At 39.5% G+C, this 20,772-nt stretch overlaps 1 protein-coding gene across 2 annotated transcripts in view; it reads right to left on the bottom strand.

Moving 5' to 3' along the window:
• Window positions 1-507: 507 nt before the first annotated feature.
• The window catches only part of arhgef25b (Rho guanine nucleotide exchange factor (GEF) 25b), a 90,585-nt gene continuing 70,320 nt past the window's right edge, over window positions 508-20,772 (bottom strand). For both annotated transcript variants that reach the window (XM_061977653.2, XM_061977652.2), the window contains 8 exons: window positions 20,651-20,743; window positions 20,495-20,545; window positions 13,557-13,634; window positions 13,294-13,485; window positions 3,138-3,318; window positions 2,876-3,069; window positions 2,730-2,813; window positions 508-875 (listed from right to left, as the gene is read on the bottom strand). In XM_061977653.2, the coding sequence (XP_061833637.2) occupies window positions 813-875; window positions 2,730-2,813; window positions 2,876-3,069; window positions 3,138-3,318; window positions 13,294-13,485; window positions 13,557-13,634; window positions 20,495-20,545; window positions 20,651-20,743 (936 nt within the window). In that variant the 3' untranslated portion in view covers window positions 508-812. The remainder of the gene's footprint in view (window positions 876-2,729; window positions 2,814-2,875; window positions 3,070-3,137; window positions 3,319-13,293; window positions 13,486-13,556; window positions 13,635-20,494; window positions 20,546-20,650; window positions 20,744-20,772) is intronic.

The raw sequence follows: 20,772 nt of genomic DNA, 5'->3' as shown, positions 1-20,772 counted from the left end.
AAAACAAAAGTTGAGTAAAAACAGTCACCTTTTTTCAAACATTATCTCCTCTGATAAAAAACCTCTATGTAGGTCTCACTTAGACCTAGATTTCATTCACTCACAACCCCCAGCAAAAATCAACAGGAAGTTTGCAATTCCCCCTTCAAAACAAAAGTTGAGTAAAAACAGTCACCTTTTTTCAAACATTATCTCCTCTGAGCGCATTTGTCGTGTCGGCTTCAAATTAGGACAGGAGAGAGATTGAACCCTTCTGATTAAAAGTTGATGAAGGAGTTTTAATTACTGCTCCGGTTTAGATTTTATGAGCCCTCAAAGTTGGTCCCGTCCATCGCTGCTTGCAGCTTTAATTATTATTATTTTTATAAAAGTCCTTCATTTTTTAAAGGGCACAAAAAAATGTTGGTTACTTTTTTTTTTAACCAACTTTTGTCCTAAACAAAAATAAATGTTTACTTCCTCTTCTATGGTCGTCATCACACTAAAATTGGTCAGCTGTGAGATGGATTAAAATGTTTGCTGGTTGATTTTATTTACAGTCAAGCAGATGAAAGGAAACCTGAAAAAAGTACGGACACGTTTTTCTCCATTGCCCTTTCAGTAAAACCACATTTTAACTAGTAATTAAAGTCTTTGTGGACGCCACATTTCCTTTCTCTTTGCAGGGGACAATGACGCAGTAGAAAAATATTCATGCAAATAAATGGAAATAATCTTGAATACATGTTGCCCTCCAAACATCTGAACCTGGTAAAAAAAAGAAAAAAGAAAAAAGGGACACACTAAAGTCTTTTAAATCCATGACGATATGTTCAAACATCCAAAGGTGGCACTCCGTCCAAAAGTGTGGTGGTCTGGAAGCTGGCGGTCACACCCTGAAAGAAAGAACAAGTCCAAGCTAGAAACAATGCGACAAAATGACTGCAGTAATTACTCATGGCCACTTGAGGCAGCAAACATATCAAACAGTAATGCTAAAAGAAAACAAATGGACTTTGTAGAATGTACAGTATTTCAGCAAGCAGATTATTCCATAGAGTAGTCAGTGTGAAGCTTGCATAACAGTATAGATTTACTATCCACTGAAAATGTCCGTGTCCAGATAGCTGACGAAAATATAAGTCATACTTGCCAACCCTCCCGGATTTTCCGGGAGAGTCCCGAAATTCAGCGCCTCTCCCGAAAACCTCCCGGGACAAATTTTTCTCCTGAAAATCTCCCGAAATTCAGGCGGAGCTGGAGGCCACGCCCCCTCCAGCTCCATGCGGACCTGAGTGACGTGTTGACAGCCTGTTCACACGTCCGCTTTCCCACAATATAAACAGCTAATGATCGAGGGCGAGTTCTTGGTTTCTTATGTGGGTTTATTGTTAGGCAGTTTCATTAACGTCCTCCCAGCGCGGTAACAACACACAACAACAGCAGTCAAGTTTTTGTCCCCCGTAAAGCAGTTCGTCTGCCGTAAACAGCAATGTTGTGACACTTTTAAACAGGACAATACTGCCATCTACTGTACATGCATACTGTATGTGACCCACCCATAATGTGTCACATTTTTGTGTTGATTTATTTATTTTATTTTGTGGTTTGAATTCGTTTTTGGAGCTGTCATTACAGATTTATCAGTATTCACATTGGTCAGTAGGGGGCAGTAGGGCGTTTCTTCCCAATTGAATGCTATCACCTGCAGACCGGAAGTGTCTTGTCATTCTGATGAGCGCGACCAGTCTGTGAACAATTGAAACGTCCTGTGTGCTTTTTCCTCCTGTATAACAGGTTAGTTTTGGTGAATCAACTCACTGAATAATATCCATGTGATCTTTATAAGTTTAAGTACACATTCTGATGGTGGAGCCTAACTCTAAAGTGTTTGTGAGTTGTAGTTTGTATTTGTGAATGAATCCAGTGCACAGCTGCAGTAATCAATACAAAAAGGCGACGTGAGTGCGCAATGTTTATATAGGAACGTCTGATTCTAATTCAGACTCCCAAATTAGAGCTCCCGTTTTCTTATTGATTTTATAATGTATATTTGTATAATGTGTGTGTTCTGAAATAGTGACAGAGAATAGAACAAGGATGGACAATTCAACCCTTGACTCAACAACGAGTAGATGAGTGTTATGTGTGTGTATATGTGTAAATACATGAACACTGAAATTCAAGTATTTCTTTTATCTATTTATTTATATATATATATATATATATATATATATATATATATATATATATATATATATATATATATATATATATATATACGTGTAATAAAAAAAAAATATATAGCTAGAATTCACTGAAAGTCAAGTATTTCTTATATATATATATATATATCTTAACCACGCCCCACCCCCGACCACACCCCCCACCCCCCACCTCCCGAAATCGGAGGTCTCAAGGTTGGCAAGTATGATATAAGTACCGTATTTTCCCGATTATAGAGCGCACCAGCATATAAGCCGCACCCACTAAATTGTAGAAAAAAATATTTTTACATATATTAGCTGCAGATACTGTATATATGTTGCAAAATGAGTTATTTACACAGATTTTGTAAATGTTTATGTTTAAAATCTAACTAATTCAGTGTTAATATTTGTAGTGGAAAAGTCAAAAAGGTTAAGAACCCCTGGCCTATATAGCAAATATATGCGCCCCCCCAAGAATGAGAACGGAATGGTGAGTTGTTGTTGTTGTTGTTGTTAGAGTCCCATTCTAGCGTCCAGTACCTGTTGGGCCGTCCCGTGGCGTGTCGTCGCTTCTGGCCGTAAACTGAGCTGCGGACGTGTGGCGGCACACGGGTTCGAGACCCTCTGGTGAGGAGAGGTACGGGATCAGAATGAAATGTGCAAGCAAGGGAGTCATTTGCAGGTACCGCGGTCATTGCTGGGCTCTGCTGGGCCGGACGCAGCGACGGCAGGGAGGTGTTGAGGGACAGCAGGCCGGGCTGCTGAAGGCGGTCCATGGATGCACTCGAGGAAGACCGCGGCCCACCGGGAGACTTCATGTTCCTGCCGAGGCTGCTGGATTTGCTCTCCCTCCGCTGGTACTCGATCGGAGACTGGAGGGCTGCAGGAAGGACAGCGAGAACAATCCAAAGACTGCACTATCACTCTCCAAAATGAAGATCGGCTAACCGTTTAGGAAGTTCCTTTGGGTCTCCAGGATCTGCATCAGGTCGCTGAACCAAGTGCGTCGTATTTCCGGGGATGAGGCCTGCATGATGTAGCGGCTCACGCTGCCGTTTGTGCCGCGGGACGTCAGCACCAGACCGCACGGGTCCTCGCCACAATTCTGCTCGACGCCCAAGCAGCTGACCTGCCGTACCAAATATACAGAGAATATACAGATTTCAGGACAATCAATCAAACAAGAGGTTAAAGCAAGACTTTTGGGCGTCCATCCATCCATCCATCCATCTTCTTCCGCTTATCCGAGGTCGGGTCGCGGGGGAAGCAGCCTAAGCAGGGAAGCAGCCTAAGCAGGGAAGCCCAGACTTCCCTCTCCCCAGCCACTTCGTCCAGCTCTTCCTGTGGGACCCCGAGGCGTTCCCAGGCCAGCCGGGAGACATAGTCTTCCCAACGTGTCCTGGGTCTTCCCCGCAGCCTCCAAGGGAGGCGTTCAGGTGGCATCCTGACCAGATGCCCGAACCACCTCATCTGGCTCCTCTCGATGTGGAGGAGCAGCGGCTTTACTTTGAGCTCCTCCCGGATGGCAGAGCTTCTCACCCTATCTCTAAGGGAGAGCCCCGCCACCCGGCGGAGGAAACTCATTTGGGCCGCTTGTACCTGTGATCTTGTCCTTTCAGTCATAACCCAAAGCTCATGACCATAGGTGAGGATGGGAACGTAGATCGACCGGTAAATTGAGAGCTTTGCCTTCCGGCTCAGCTCCTTCTTCACCACAACGGATCGATACAGCGTCCGCATTACTGAAGACGCCGCACCGATCCGCCTGTCGATCTCACGATCCACTCTTCCCTCACTCGTGAACAAGACTCCGAGGTACTTGAACTCCTCCACTTGGGGCAAGATCTCCTCCCCAACCCGGAGATGGCACTCCACCCTTTTCCGGGCGAGAACCATGGACTCGGACTTGGAGGTGCTGATTCTCATCCCAGTCGCTTCACACTCGGCTGCGAACCAATCCAGCGAGAGCTGAAGATCCTGGCCAGATGAAGCCATCAGGACCACATCATCTGCAAAAAGCAGAGACCTAATCCTGCAGCCACCAAACCAGATCCCCTCAACGCCTTGACTGCGCCTAGAAATTCTGTCCATAAAAGTTATGAACAGAATGGGTGACAAAGGGCAGCTTTGGCGGAGTCCAACCCTCACTGGAAACGTGTCCGACTTACTACCGGCAATGCGGACCAAGCTCTGGCACTGATCATACAGGGAGCGGACTGCCACAATCAGACAGTCCGATACCCCGTACTCTCTGAGCACTCCCCACAGGACTTCCCGAGGGACACGGTCGAATGCCTTCTCCAAGTCCACAAAACACATGTAGACTGGTTGGGCAAACTCCCATGCACCCTCAAGGACCCTGCCGAGAGTATAGAGCTGGTCCACAGTTCCACGACCAGGACGAAAACCTGGGCGTTACACTTAGTAATACACTTTGGTGGTCCGAATATACACTTGTGCTCATAAATTTACATACCCTGGGAGAATTTATGATTTCTTGGCCATTCTTCAGAGAATATGAATGATAACACAACAACCTTTCTTCCACTCATGCTTAATGGTTGTGTGAAGCTATTTATTGGTAAACAACTGTGTTTACTCTTTTTAAATCAAAATGACAAAAGAAAGTACCCAAATGACCTTGATCAAAAGTTTACATACCCCAGTGACTTTGATCTGATTACATGCACAAAACAGGTTTGAATGGCTAATCAAGGTTCCAATCCTCACCTGTGACCTGTTTGTTTGTAATTAATGTGTGTGTATAAAAGGTCAGTGAGTTTCTGGGCTTCTGACAGACCATTGCATCTTTCATCCAGTGCTGCACACATGTTTCTGGATTCTGAGTCATTGAGAAGGCAAAATAATTGTCAAAGGATCTGCGAGAAAAGGTAATTGAACTGCATAAAACAGGAAAGGGGTATAAAAAGATATCCAAGGAATTGAGAATGCCAATCAGCAGTGTTCAAATGCTGATTAAGAAGTGGAAAATGAGGGCTTCAGGTAGACCAGCAAATATTTCAGCCACAACTGCCAGGAAAATTGTTCGAGATGCAAAGAAAAATCCACAAATAACTTCAGCTGAAATACAGGACTCTCTGAAAAATTGTGGTGTGGCTGTTTCAAGATGCACGATAAGGAGGCACTTGAAGAAAAATGGGCTGCATGGTCGAGTCGCCAGAAGAAAGCCATTTCTGCGCAAATGTCACAAAGTATCCCACTTACATTACGCCAAACAGCACAGAGACAAGCCTCAAAACTTCTGGAACAAAGTAATTTGGAGTGATGGCTTTCTTCTGGCGACTGGACCACGCAGCCCATTTTTCTTCAAGTGCCCAGAAACTCACTGACCTTTTATACACACACATTCATTACAAACAAACATGTCACAGGTGAGGATTGGAACCTTGATTAGCCATTCAAACCTGTTTGTGTCAACTTTTGTGCATGTTATCAGATCAAAGTCACTGGGGTATGTAAACTTTTGATCAGGGTCATTTGGGTATTTTCTTTTGTCATTTTGATTTAAAAAGAGTAAACACTTGCCCAGGGTGTACCCCGCCTTCTGCCCAAATGCAGCTGAGATAGGCTCCAGCACCCACCGCGACCCCGAACGGGACAAGCGGTAGAAAATGGATGGATGGAAACACAGTTGTTTGCCAATAAATAGCTTCACACAACCATTAAGCATGAGTGGAAGAAAGGTTTTTGTGTATTCTCTGAAGAATGGCCAAGAAATCATAAATTCTCCCAGGGTATGTAAACTTATGAGCACAACTGTATCAATCAAATTGTCGCTAAGATGGGTAGAAGTATCGCTGCTGTTGGGAAATGTGCTACGTATGTCACACCTGCAATTGGCAGACAGGTAGTACAAACATTGGTGTTGTGTCATCTGGATTATTGTTCAGTTATTTGGGCTTCTGCACCCAAGGTTGAGCGTACAAAATTAGAAATAGCTCAAAATAGGGCAGCTAGACTTACTCTTGATTGTTCTTATAGATGGAGTGTGGACCGTATGCATTCTTGTCTTGGATGGCTGAAGGTTATTCATAGATTATCCAGCATTTTATTGTTATTTATGAGAGGTACCCTACAGCTCTTTTTAAGCAGATTGGTTATAATGCTGATGTTCACCACTACAGTACCAGAGCTTCAACTCAAGGTCTACTTGCATTACCACCACCAATAATGAATTTAATGAAAAGCACTGTTGTATACAGAGGCATTTCATTATGGATTGATTGATTGATTGATTGAGACTTTTATTATTAGATTGCACAGTACAGTACATATTCCGTACAATTGACCACTAAATGTTAACACCCCAATAAGTTTTTCAACTTGTTTAAGTCGGGGTCCACTTAATGAATACTCTTCATTTAAATATTAGGACTATTTTCCCAGTAAAAAAACATTTAAGAAACATGTAAAGTCCCTTTTTAGACTTAAGAGTTAATCTTTCATGTTATCAGTGGACTCTCACAATATTATGTCAGACCCACTCGACATCCATTGCATTCGGTCTCCCCTAGAGGGGGGGGGGGGGGTTACCCACATATGCGGTCCTCTCCAAGGTTTCTCATAGTCATTCACATCGACGTCCCACTGGGGTGAGTTTTTCCTTGCCCTTATGTGGGCTTTGTACCGAGGATGTCGTTGTGGCTTGTGCAGCCCTTTGAGACACTTGTGATTTAGGGCTAAATAAATAAACATTGATTGATTGATTGATTGATCAGTTTGAGAACTTTTTTTTTCTCTTTCTCTTTTTCCGGTTTCTTTTATTGTAACTGGATTTGCGTATGTTCTATAACTGGATCTGTGTACTGTTATTTTTTTATTATTTTGAGAATTGTATTTTTATTTCCCTCTCTTTTATTTGTAATTGGATCTGCGTATGTTCTGTAACTGTATCTGTGTACTATTATTTTATTTTATTATTTTGAAATTTTTCTTTATCTTTTCCTTTTTCCCTTTCTTTAATTTGTAATTGGATTTGTGTATGTTTTGTAACTGGATCTGTGTATTATGTTACTTTGAACTTTTGAAAAGGACCCCAGGAAGACTAGCCGTGTCGGCTAATGGGGATCCTCAATAAACAACAATACATCAATCAATCAAAGTTTATTTATATAGCCCTAAATCACGAGTGTCTCAAAGGGCTGCACAAGCCACAACGACATCATATGTCAGGGCTATTCAGCTGGGGACACAGGGGCCCAGGAATGACACCACAGTTGCCAACCCTCCCGATTTTTCCAGGAGACTCCCGAATTTCAGTGCCCCTCCCGAAAATCTCCCGGGGCAAGCATTCTCCCGAATTTCTCCCGAATTTCACCCAAACAACAATATTGAGGGCGTGCCGTGATGGCACTGCCTTTAACGTCCTCTACAACCTGTCGATGCGTCCGCTTTTTCACCATACAAACAGCGTGCCGGCCCAGTCACATGTTGTATGCGGCTTCTGCAGACACACGTAAGTGACTGCAAGACATACTTGATCAATAGCCATACAGGTCACACTGAGGGTGGCCATATAAACAACGTTAACACTGTTACAAATATGCGCCACACTGTGAACCCACACCAAACAAGAATGACAAACACATTTCGAGAGAACATCTGCACCGTAACACAACATAAAAACAGAACAAATACCCAGAACCCCTTGCAGCACTAACTCTTCCGAGACGCTACAATATACACCCCCTCAGTAGTGTGTATAAGAGTGTTTCAGTAGTGTGTGTGTGAGAAAAAGATTTCAGTTGTTTGTGAGAGCATTTCAGTAGTGTGTATAAGAGTGTTTCAGTAGTGTGTATAAGAGTGTTTGAGTAGTGTGTGTGTGTGAGAAAAAGATTTCAGTTGTTTGTGAGAGCATTTCTGTAGAGTGTTTCAGTAGTGTGTATAAGAGTGTTTCAGTAGTGTGTGTGTGAGAAAAATATTTCAGTTGTTTGTGAGAGCATTTCAGTAGTGTGTATAAGAGTGTTTCAGTAGTGTGTATAAGAGTGTTTCAGTAGTGTGTGTGTGTGTGTGTGTGTGTGTGTGTGTGTGAAAAAAAGATTTCAGTTGTTTGTGAGAGCATTTCAGTAGTGTGTATAAGAGTGTTTCAGTAGTGTGTATAAGAGTGTTTCAGTAGTGTGTGTGTGTGAGAAAAAGATTTCAGTTGTTTGTGAGAGCATTTCAGTAGTGTGTATAAGAGTGTTTCAGTAGTGTGTATAAGAGTGTTTCAGTAGTGTGTGAGAAAAAGATTTCAGTTGTTTGTGAGAGCATTTCAGTAGTGTTTCAGTAGTGTGTATAAGAGTGTTTCAGTAGTGTGTGTGTGTTTCAGTTGTTTATGTGAAAGCATTTCAGTAGTGTGTATAAGAGTGTTTCAGTTGTGTATATAAGAGTGTTTCAGTAGTGTGTATAAGAGTGTTTCAGTAGTGTGTATAGGAGTGTTTCAGTTGTGTGAATGAGAGAAAAACATTTCAGTTGTTTATGTGAGAGCATTTCAGTAGTGTGTATAAGAGTGTTTCAATAGTGTGTATAAGAGGGTTTCAGTAGTGTGTGTGTGAGAAAAAGATTTCAGTTGTTTGTGAGAGCATTTCAGTAGAGTGTTTCAGTAGTGTGTATAAGAGTGTTTCAGTAGTGTGTGTGTGAGAAAAAGATTTCAGTTGTTTGTGAGAGCATTTCAGTAGTGTGTATAAGAGTGTTTCAGTAGTGTGTCAGTAGTGTGTGTGTGAGAAAAAGATTTCAGTTGTTTGTGAGAGCATTTCAGTAGTGTGTATAAGAGTGTTTCAGTAGTGTGTGTGTGAGAAAAAGATTTCAGTTGTTTGTGAGAGCATTTCAGTAGTGTGTATAAGAGTGTTTCAGTAGTGTGTGTGTGAGAAAAAGATTTCAGTTGTTTGTGAGAGCATTTCAGTAGTGTTTCAGTAGTGTGTATAAGAGTGTTTCAGTAGCGTGTGTGTGAGAAAAACATTTCAGTTGTTTATGTGAGAGCATTTCAGTAGTGTGTATAAGAGTGTTTCAGTTGTGTGTATAAGAGTGTTTCAGTAGTGTGTATAAGAGTGTTTCAGTAGTGTGTATAGGAGTGTTTCAGTTGTGTGTATGAGAGAAAAACATGTCAGTTGTTTATGTGAGAGCATTTCAGTAGTGTGTATAAGAGTGTTTCAGTAGTGTGTATAAGAGTGTTTCAGTAGTGTGTGCGTGAGAAAAAGATTTCAGTTGTTTGTGAGAGCATTTCAGTAGAGTGTTTCAGTAGTGTGTATAAGAGTGTTTCAGTAGTGTGTGTGTGTGAGAAAAAGATTTCAGTTGTTTGTGAGAGCATTTCTGTAGAGTATTTCAGTAGTGTGTATAAGAGTGTTTCAGTAGTGTGTGTGTGAGAAAAATATTTCAGTTGTTTGTGAGAGCATTTCAGTAGTGTGTATAAGAGTGTTTCAGTAGTGTGTATAAGAGTGTTTCAGTAGTGTGTGTGTGTGTGTGTGTGTGTGAAAAAAAGATTTCAGTTGTTTGTGAGAGCATTTCAGTAGTGTGTATAAGAGTGTTTCAGTAGTGTGTATAAGAGTGTTTCAGTAGTGTGTGTGTGAGAAAAAGATTTCAGTTGTTTGTGAGAGCATTTCAGTAGTGTGTATAAGAGTGTTTCAGTAGTGTGTATAAGAGTGTTTCAGTAGTGTGTGAGAAAAAGATTTCAGTTGTTTGTGAGAGCATTTCAGTAGTGTTTCAGTAGTGTGTATAAGAGTGTTTCAGTAGTGTGTGTGTGTTTCAGTTGTTTATGTGAAAGCATTTCAGTAGTGTGTATAAGAGTGTTTCAGTTGTGTATATAAGAGTGTTTCAGTAGTGTGTATAAGAGTGTTTCAGTAGTGTGTATAGGAGTGTTTCAGTTGTGTGAATGAGAGAAAAACATTTCAGTTGTTTATGTGAGAGCATTTCAGTAGTGTGTATAAGAGTGTTTCAATAGTGTGTATAAGAGGGTTTCAGTAGTGTGTGTGTGAGAAAAAGATTTCAGTTGTTTGTGAGAGCATTTCAGTAGAGTGTTTCAGTAGTGTGTATAAGAGTGTTTCAGTAGTGTGTGTGTGAGAAAAAGATTTCAGTTGTTTGTGAGAGCATTTCAGTAGCGTGTATAAGAGTGTTTCAGTAGTGTGTCAATAGTGTGTGTGTGAGAAAAAGATTTCAGTTGTTTGTGAGAGCATTTCAGTAGTGTGCATAAGAGTGTTTCAGTAGTGTGTGTGTGAGAAAAAGATTTCAGTTGTTTGTGAGAGCATTTCAGTAGTGTGTATAAGAGTGTTTCAGTAGTGTGTATAAGAGTGTTTCAGTAGTGTGTGTGTGAGAAAAATATTTCAGTTGTTTGTGAGAGCATTTCAGTAGTGTTTCAGTAGTGTGTATAAGAGTGTTTCAGTAGCGTGTGTGTGAGAAAAACATTTCAGTTGTTTATGTGAGAGCATTTCAGTAGTGTGTATAAGAGTGTTTCAGTTGTGTGTATAAGAGTGTTTCAGTAGTGTGTATAGGAGTGTTTCAGTTGTGTGTATGAGAGAAAAACATTTCAGTTGTTTATGTGAGAGCATTTCAGTAGTGTGTATAAGAGTGTTTCAGTAGTGTGTATAAGAGTGTTTCAGTAGTGTGTGCGTGAGAAAAAGATTTCAGTTGTTTGTGAGAGCATTTCAGTAGAGTGTTTCAGTAGTGTGTATAAGAGTGTTTCAGTAGTGTGTGTGTGTGAGAAAAAGATTTCAGTTGTTTGTGAGAGCATTTCTGTAGAGTGTTTCAGTAGTGTGTATAAGAGTGTTTCAGTAGTGTGTGTGTGAGAAAAATATTTCAGTTGTTTGTGAGAGCATTTCAGTAGTGTGTATAAGAGTGTTTCAGTAGTGTGTATAAGAGTGTTTCAGTAGTGTGTGTGTGTGTGTGTGTGTGTGTGTGTGTGTGTGTGTGTGTGTGTGTGTGTGTGTGTGTGTGTGTGTGTGTGTGTGTGTGTGTGAAAAAAAGATTTCAGTTGTTTGTGAGAGCATTTCAGTAGTGTGTATAAGAGTGTTTCAGTAGTGTGTATAAGAGTGTTTCAGTAGTGTGTGTGTGTGTGTGTGTGTGTGTGTGTGTGTGTGTGTGTGTGTGTGTGTGTGTGTGTGCGTGTGTGTGTGTGTGTGTGTGAAAAAAAGATTTCAGTTGTTTGTGAGAGCATTTCAGTAGTGTGTATAAGAGTGTTTCAGTAGTGTGTGTGTGAGAAAAAGATTTCAGTTGTTTGTGAGAGCATTTCAGTAGTGTGTATAAGAGTGTTTCAGTAGTGTGTATAAGAGTGTTTCAGTAGTGTGTGAGAAAACGATTTCAGTTGTTTGTGAGAGCATTTCAGTAGTGTTTCAGTAGTGTGTGTGTGTTTCAGTTGTTTATGTGAAAGCATTTCAGTAGTGTGTATAAGAGTGTTTCAGTTGTGTATATAAGAGTGTTTCAGTATAGTGTATAAGAGTGTTTCAGTAGTGTGTATAGGAGTGTTTCAGTTGTGTGAATGAGAGAAAAACATTTCAGTTGTTTATGTGAGAGCATTTCAGTAGTGTGTATAAGAGTGTTTCAGTAGTGTGTATAAGAGTGTTTCAGTAGTGTGTGCGTGAGAAAAAGATTTCAGTTGTTTGTGAGAGCATTTCAGTAGAGTGTTTCAGTAGTGTGTATAAGAGTGTTTCAGTAGTGTGTGTGTGTGTGAGAAAAAGATTTCAGTTGTTTGTGAGAGCATTTCTGTAGAGTGTTTCAGTAGTGTGTATAAGAGTGTTTCAGTAGTGTGTGTGTGAGAAAAATATTTCAGTTGTTTGTGAGAGCATTTCAGTAGTGTGTATAAGAGTGTTTCAGTAGTGTGTATAAGAGTGTTTCAGTAGTGTGTGTGTGTGTGTGTGTGTGTGTGTGTGTGTGTGTGTGTGTGTGTGTGTGTGTGTGTGTGTGTGTGTGTGTGTGTGTGTGTGTGTGTGTGTGAAAAAAAGATTTCAGTTGTTTGTGAGAGCATTTCAGTAGTGTGTATAAGAGTGTTTCAGTAGTGTGTATAAGAGTGTTTCAGTAGTGTGTGTGTGAGAAAAAGATTTCAGTTGTTTGTGAGAGCATTTCAGTAGTGTGTATAAGAGTGTTTCAGTAGTGTGTATAAGAGTGTTTCAGTAGTGTGTGAGAAAAAGATTTCAGTTGTTTGTGAGAGCATTTCAGTAGTGTTTCAGTAGTGTGTATAAGAGTGTTTCAGTAGTGTGTGTGTGTTTCAGTTGTTTATGTGAAAGCATTTCAGTAGTGTGTATAAGAGTGTTTCAGTTGTGTATATAAGAGTGTTTCAGTAGTGTGTATAAGAGTGTTTCAGTAGTGTGTATAGGAGTGTTTCAGTTGTGTGAATGAGAGAAAAACATTTCAGTTGTTTATGTGAGAGCATTTCAGTAGTGTGTATAAGAGTGTTTCAATAGTGTGTATAAGAGGGTTTCAGTAGTGTGTGTGTGAGAAAAAGATTTCAGTTGTTTGTGAGAGCATTTCAGTAGAGTGTTTCAGTAGTGTGTATAAGAGTGTTTCAGTAGTGTGTGTGTGAGAAAAAGATTTCAGTTGTTTGTGAGAGCATTTCAGTAGTGTGTATAAGAGTGTTTCAGTAGTGTGTCAGTAGTGTGTGTGTGAGAAAAAGATTTCAGTTGTTTGTGAGAGCATTTCAGTAGTGTGTATAAGAGTGTTTCAGTAGTGTGTGTGTGAGAAAAAGATTTCAGTTGTTTGTGAGAGCATTTCAGTAGTGTGTATAAGAGTGTTTCAGTAGTGTGTATAAGAGTGTTTCAGTAGTGTGTGTGAGAAAAATATTTCAGTTGTTTGTGAGAGCATTTCAGTAGTGTTTCAGTAGTGTGTATAAGAGTGTTTCAGTAGCGTGTGTGTGAGAAAAACATTTCAGTTGTTTATGTGAGAGCATTTCAGTAGTGTGTATAAGAGTGTTTCAGTTGTGTGTATAAGAGTGTTTCAGTAGTGTGTATAAGAGTGTTTCAGTAGTGTGTATAGGAGTGTTTCAGTTGTGTGTATGAGAGAAAAACATTTCAGTTGTTTATGTGAGAGCATTTCAGTAGTGTATGTAACAGGTAATTCTGAATAAGTCCCTAACGGCCCCTCATACAAACGTTTGGCCTGTACTGTATGTATGTATACGTACCTTTATGCTGTTCTTAAAAGTATAACCAGGTAAAGAGGAGCCTTTTTTCTTGTCAATCGGCTCGCTGAAGATGAGCAACTGCTCAAACAGGAAGACTCTCCTCTCCTTGGCCCTGGACAGTAAGCCGCCCTCTTGCTCGCTCACAGCGAACGTGTCCTGCTGGAGAAGCTTCCCCTGCGCCGTGATCTTCCCCTGGAACAAACAAAAAAGGCATCCATCGCAGTCGCCATCGGGCTTTGGCGCGTAGGACCGGGAGATCTCACCTCGAAGCCTTGCAGCCGGCCCACGTTCATCATGTCGTTGCAGCGTTTCGGCACGAAGCACATCACCTCTACGGCCTTCTGCGGGACAATATCAGACGTCAAAACCATTACAGGTTTTAATCCGATTAATCACTACATGGCTGTGGATTCATTTCGATTGAACTGGATATTTAGAAAATCATTTTTTACTTTGAAAAAAAATTTTTACCTTGAAAAATTTTTTTTACCTTAAAAATTGTTTTTTACCTTGAAAATCATTTTTTACCTTGAAAAAAAAAATTTACCTTGAAAAAAAATTTTTACCTTGAAAATCATTTTTTACCTTGAAAATCATTTTTAACCTTGAAAAAAAATTTTACCTTGAAATTTTTTTTTACCTTGAAAATCATTTTTTACCTTGAAAAAAAAATTTTACCTTGAAAAATTTTTTTTACCTAGAAAATCATTTTTTACCTTGAAAATCATTTTTTACATTGAAATAATTTTTTTAGCTTGAAAAAAAATGTTTACCTTGAAAAAAAATTTTTTTTAAAAATTGTTTTTTATATATATATATATATATATATATATATATAATCATTTTTTACCTTGAAAATCATTTTTAACCTTGAAAAAAAAAATTTACCTTGAAAATTTTTTTTTAAATTGAAAATCATTTTTTACCTCGAAAATCATTTTTTACCTTGAAAATCATTTTTTACCCTGAAAAAATTTTTTGACCTTGAAACATTTTTTTTACTTTGAAATTTTTTTTTACCTTGAAAATCATTTTTTACCTTGAAAATCATTTTTTACCTTAAACATTTTTTACCTTAAAAATTTTTTTTACCTTGAAAATTTTTTTTACCTTGAAAATCATTTTTTACCTTGAAAATCATTTTTTACCTTGAAAAAAAAAAATTTACCTTGAAAAAAAAATTTTACCTTGAAAATCATTTTTTACCTTGAAAATCATTTTTAACCTTGAAAAAAAAATGTTACCTTGAAAATTTTTTTTTACCTTGAAAATCATTTTTTACCTTGAAAATCATTTTTTACTCATGTCATGCAAATAGACTGAAGAAAGAAGGGACTATATTAGTGATGTCAAATAAATAGTTATTTAAAAGCAGATTAATCACACTTTTGATTTGGATTAATCATGATTAATCACAGTTGCTACAAAACCAGTGCTTATACATAAATACACATATACATACAGTACAGGCAAAAAGTTTGGACACACTTCATTCAATGCGTTTTCTTTATTTTCATGAATATTTACATTGTAGATTGTCACTGAAGGCGTCAAAACTATGAAAACCTGTTTTATATCAGTGGTTCTTAAACTGGGTTCTATCGAACCCTAGGGGTTCGGTGAGTCGGTCTCAGGTGTTCGGCGAAGGTCAAGACACACCCGACTCATCGTCTAAATAAAAACTTCTCCCTATCGCCGTGTTATGGATACCCCCAAACAATGTTCCCTTTAATTTTCCATCTGATTTGCAGGTGTGTAAATGTTAGAATAATTATGTATAAGTTATCACACAACTCTTATGCTTAAAGGCCGTTGCTATAGTTATTATCAACTGCGCTGAAGTTGTACTTTTCTATCTGTGCAAAGGCACAACTTGTAATCTTGCTTTGCGAGTGGTCTCGCGTCAGCAGTTTGTTTCCAGACCCTGCCTGCTGACAGCCAAGGACGGACATCGAGTACCTCAACGCAGACAAAACAGAGACAAGGCGAAATCACGACTGTCAGCACATTTCCATTCTGAATAATCACGTATTGTGTCTAGTGTCTACTGGAGCTGCTTGCATTAACCCTCCCTTCAGAAGCAGCCTCAGTGATGTTAACTAGAGACCTCCCGAATAAATAGAGGAGCACGTGGGACTGTACCTTAGAGCGTAGGGGGAAACTGTAACTGAGTGTACAGCACAATACGTCTCTCCTCATGAGTAAAATTCAACTCTGTCTCTGCTTGAGTCCTTCTTCTTGTCTTGTGTAATAGATAGTTCGGTGTTTGAACCTAACAGTAATTTGTTGTGAGTTCATGCACTGTGTTGGTTTTGTTCTTTGAACAAGGTGATGTTCATGCACGCTTCATTTTGTGCACCAGTAAAAAAAACATATAACTTTGTTTTGAATTTGAAAAAAACAACATTTTATTTTTCACTAAAGAAGGGTTCGGTAAATGTGCAAATGTACCTCCAACAAGGTTAAGAACCACTGTTTTATATTCTAGTTCCTTCAAAAATAGCCACCCTTTGCTCTCATTACTGCTTTGCACACTTTTGGCATTCTCTCCATGAGCTTCAAGCACACCTGTGAAGTGAAAACCATTTCAGGTGACTACCTCTTGAAGCTCATCGAGAGAATGCCAAGAGTGTGCGAAAAAGAACACAAAAGAAACTAGAATATGAAACATGTTTTCAGTTATTCCACCTTTTTTTTGTTAAGTACATAACTCCATATGTGTTCATTCCAGTGACGTGCGGTGAGGTTGATGGCTGGTGAGGCACTGACTTCATCACAGTCAGATTTACAAACATATGAACCCTAAAGAGTATCTTATTCACCATTTGATTGGCAGCAGTTAACAGGTTATGTTTAAAAGCTCATACCAGCATTCTTCCCTGCTTGGCACTCAGCATCAAGGGTTGGAATTGGGGGTTAAATCACCAAAAATGATTCCCAGGCGCGGCGCCGCTGCTGTCCACTGCTCCCCTCACCTCCCAGGGGGTGATCAAGGGGATGGGTCAAATGCAGAGGACAAATTTCATTACACCTAGTGTGTGTGTGACAATCATTGGTACTTTAACTTAACTTTAACTTTACACATACAAACTGTAGCACACAAAAAAGCACATTTATAAATAAATAAATAATGATAAATGGGTTGTACTTGTATAGCGCTTTTCTACCTTCAAGGTACTCAAAGCGCTTTGACACTACTTCCACATTTACCCATTCACACACACATTCACACACTGATGGAGGGAGCTGCCATGCAAGGCGCTAACCAGCACCCATCAGGAGCAAGGGTGAAGTGTCTTGCTCAGGACACAACGGACATGACGAGGTTGGTACTAGGTGGGGATTGAACCAGGGACCCTCGGGTCGCGCACGGCAACTCTTCCACTGCGCCACGCCGTCCCAACATTTAATTAAAAAAAACGTTATTATGGTCTTACCTTTACTTAGAAATTAAGTCCATGCGCCGCAACTAAAGCCCTCACTTCAACTTTCCACGTGCAAGATTGAATCTATTTAAAAAAAGTGTATCCGAGGGTTTATAAATGTCGCCTATACTGTATGAAACTACAAAATAACAAACACGGAGGCTCCAGTTTACACGAGGACCTAAATAAAGTGGTCCTCGTGTAAACTGGAGCCTCCGTGTTTGTTTGTTTCTTTCAAAAACCTCCGCAACGTGACATCACTTCCGCTCTTAGCGCCTTCAAAATAAGAGCTCAAGGCATATACTGTATAACAGCGCATAACAGGAACTTAACATCACAAAGAGGAATGCCCATGAAAATAGGTTACAAAAGTTATTTAATAAGAAGCCAAAAAGTGCAAAAACAATAATGTTCGTGTTGGAGGAGTTGTGAATTAGGTACACCTGCAGTCTGCAGGTGTATCTAATGTTGTGTCCCTGCAGTCATTCACAACTCCTCCAACACCAACATTATTGTTTTTGCACTTTTTGGCTTCTTATGAAATAATTTTTTTAAATAGATTCAATCTTGCACGTGGAAAGTTTAAGTGTGGGCTTTAGTAGATATAACAATTCTACGGCGGGGGTGCAGGAGGCGAGCCTCAGCCAGTGCGTCTTTTGCAGCCATTTTATGATCGCTCAGCACAAGAAATACTTTACACACATACAGTTGTTGACAAAATACACTGTACATTATATACCTCAGCTAACTAAACTATGGAAATGTATAATATAGTTCATATAGCAATACAGTCTCACTGCACAGCAGGCCAGCAGTTAGCCGAGTCATTGCGCAATTCATGTTGAGGCACTGAGTGACGTGCCTCAACTGGCTGCTGTTCACCGCACCGTCTCTTCTCGGTATTTGAACGGCAAATGTGAAAATTCAGCGATTTTGAATAAAAGTAATCTAAAACTGGTGAAGTTAAATGGAAAATAACTTTATATTATAGTCACTGGATACATATAACAATTTAATTTTTTTTTTTTTCTTTTTACTTTTTTTTTCTTTCCATGATGGCAGGTGAGGCGCCGCCTCACCTGCCTCTAGTGACTGCACGTCACTGGTTCATTCATAGTTTTGATGCCTTCACTGTCAATCTACAATGTAAATAGTCATGAAAATAAAGAAAACACATTAAATGAGAAGGTGTGTCCAAACTTTTGGCTTGTACTGTATATATACATTAGGGTTGTCCCAATATCAATATTTTGGTATTGGTACCAAAATGTATTTCAATGCTTTTCTAAATAGAGGACCACAAAAATGTCATTAATGGCTTTTTTCCCCAAAAATTTTTTTTACAGTACATTAAACTTAGGTTTCTTGTTGCAATCGAAAAATAGTGAACATACAAGACAACTTGTCTTTTAGTAGTAAACAAAGGCTCCTAATTTGGCTGCTGACATATGCAGTAACATATTGTGTCATTTATACACCTATTATTTTGTCAACATTATGAAGGACAAGCAGCAGAAAATGGATAATTAATCCACTTGTTCATTTACTGTTAATATCTGCTCATTTTCTCTATTAACGTGTTCTATCTACACTTCTGTTAAAATGTAATAATCATTTATTCTTCTGTTGTTTGGATACTTTACATTAGTTTTGGATGATACCACAAATTTGGGCATCGATCCGATACCAAGTAGTTACCGTCATATTTAAAGTTCTCTTGTGTCCAGGGACATATTTCCTGAGTTTATAAACATAATATACATTTTAAAAAAAAAGGATAAATAAAAAAATAGCAATGTAATCATTGTAGTGTCGACGAGATACGCTCTTGTACTTGGTATCATTACAGTGGATGTCAGGTGTAGATCCACCCATGGCATTTGTTTACATTGTGGAGCGCTAGCTTGTTGTTAGCGGTGAGCTATTGTATCCTCCTATGGTGTGTAGTGAAACATGTTTAGCTACTCCTCGTCCTGCAGGGATGATACTTGTAAGAAACGTACTTTATTTGTCGCCATGGAGACGAGGATTAGTGATTTAGAAGTAGCTAAAACACTGCCGGCTGCGGATGGACATTAGCCGCTAGCTAGCTAGCCATGTTTTAAAGCACCTCTTGCTGAGCGGCGTTTCAGTGTTATAACTTCACCTTTATCGTTATATTTTAAGCAAAAATGAGTCCGTTCTCCCTTTTCTGTCTACACACTGTGTCTGCTTATAAGTACTGTGATTGTGCGCTGCCCAACATGCTCCTCGGCTCGTAAAAGCGGCAATGGTTTTATCAATCAATCAATCAATCAATCAATGTTTATTTATATAGCCCTAAATCACAAAAGTCTCAAAGGGCTGTACAAGCCACAACGACATCCTACACTTACACTGGACAAAAGTATTGGGATACTTAGGACTAAAACTGGACAAAAGCATTGGGACACTGAGGACTAGAACTGGACAAAAGTATTGGGACACTTAGGACTACAACTGGACAAAAGTATTGGGACACTTAGGACTACAACTGGACAAAAGTATTGGGACACTTAGGACTACAACTGGACAAAAGTATTGGGACACTTAGGACTACAACTGGACAAAAGTATTGGGTAACTTAGGACTAAAACTTGACATAAGTATTGGGACACTTCGGACTACCACTGGACAAAAGTATTGGGACACTTAGGACTAAAACTGCACAAAAGTATTGGGACACTTAAGACTAAAACTGCACAAAAGTATTGGGACACTTACGACGAAAACTTGACAAAAGTATTGGGACACTTACGACGAAAACTGGACAAAAGTATTGGGACAAAGCCGAAACAACAAACGTGCTCAGAGGAGATAATGTTTGAAGACAGGTGACCAGTTTTTACAAAAATTTTGTTTTGAAGGGGGAATTGCAAACTTCCTGTAGATTTTTGCTGAAGGATGTCAATGAATGAAATGTAGGTCTAAGTGAGACCTACATAGAGGTTTTTGTTTCATGTCTCTCCGACCTTCCCAGTGGGAGTTACAGGCAGTTTTGTCATTTTTTTCTTCCGAGGAGCAGTTTTTTCTGCGTTTTATTCCAAAATTGCGCTTTATAATACTGTACAACCCTAATATACATAATACTTAATGTTGGTCGACATGTTTTTTGAGACACCCTTGAGACGCCAATGTGCGGTTTAGCATCTTCCACATTAACTTGTTTGCTTCGGCAGTCTGATCAACTGCACATTTTTGCCAACACTACTTCGACAAACTACACAAAATGCATTGCCAGAAACTGAGTTAAATTTTTTTTATCAGATTAATAATGCTGATGGATTAATCTGCATTAATGAGTTGATTTTGGTAGCCCTAGTCCAGTGGTTCTTAACCTGGGTTCGATCGAACCCTAGGGGTTCGGTGAGTCGGCCTCAGGGGTTCGGCGGAGCCTGCGCCGCAGAAGTCAAGACACACCCAACTCATCGTGTAAATAAAAACTTCTCCCTATCAACGTATTATGGATACCCCCAAACAATGTTACCTCTAATTTTCCATCTGATTTGCAGATGTGTAATTTGTTGTGAGTTCATGTGTTGGCTTTGTTCTTTGAACAAGGTGATGTTCATGCACGGTTCATTTTGTGTACCAGTAAAAAAACATAACTTTGTCTTGAATTAGAATTTTTTATTTTTTTATTTTTTCACTAAAGGGTTCGATGAATGCGCATATGAAATTGGTGGGGTTCGGTACCCCCAATAAGGTTAAGAACCACTGCCCTAGTCAAAACAGTATTGTTGCTACAAACGGAATACCTGGAGCTCCTCCACATCTCTGCCTGCTTTGCTGTAATGCTTCAGGAAGTCCTGAGGACAACCAACAGGCTTGTTTTAGTACATTTAACCTTTGAAAGGATTTTAGAAGACATTCTAACAAACGTCACAACATGATGAAGCAAAAGCCACAAGAACCTTCAGTAGAAGTTGATACTTCATGATGCGTTGAACGGGTTTGATCAGCAGGTCGTTGAGCTGCAGCCGGTGACCCAACTGCTGCCTGAGATCCTGTCGGGCCACACGGAAAAGCCGTGAGG

This window comes from Nerophis lumbriciformis, linkage group LG18 (genome assembly GCF_033978685.3).
Source record: "Nerophis lumbriciformis linkage group LG18, RoL_Nlum_v2.1, whole genome shotgun sequence".
NCBI lineage: Eukaryota > Metazoa > Chordata > Actinopteri > Syngnathiformes > Syngnathidae > Nerophis > Nerophis lumbriciformis.
The sequence above is the reverse complement of the archived record's forward strand: the minus strand, read 5'-3'. Positions and strand labels throughout refer to the sequence as shown.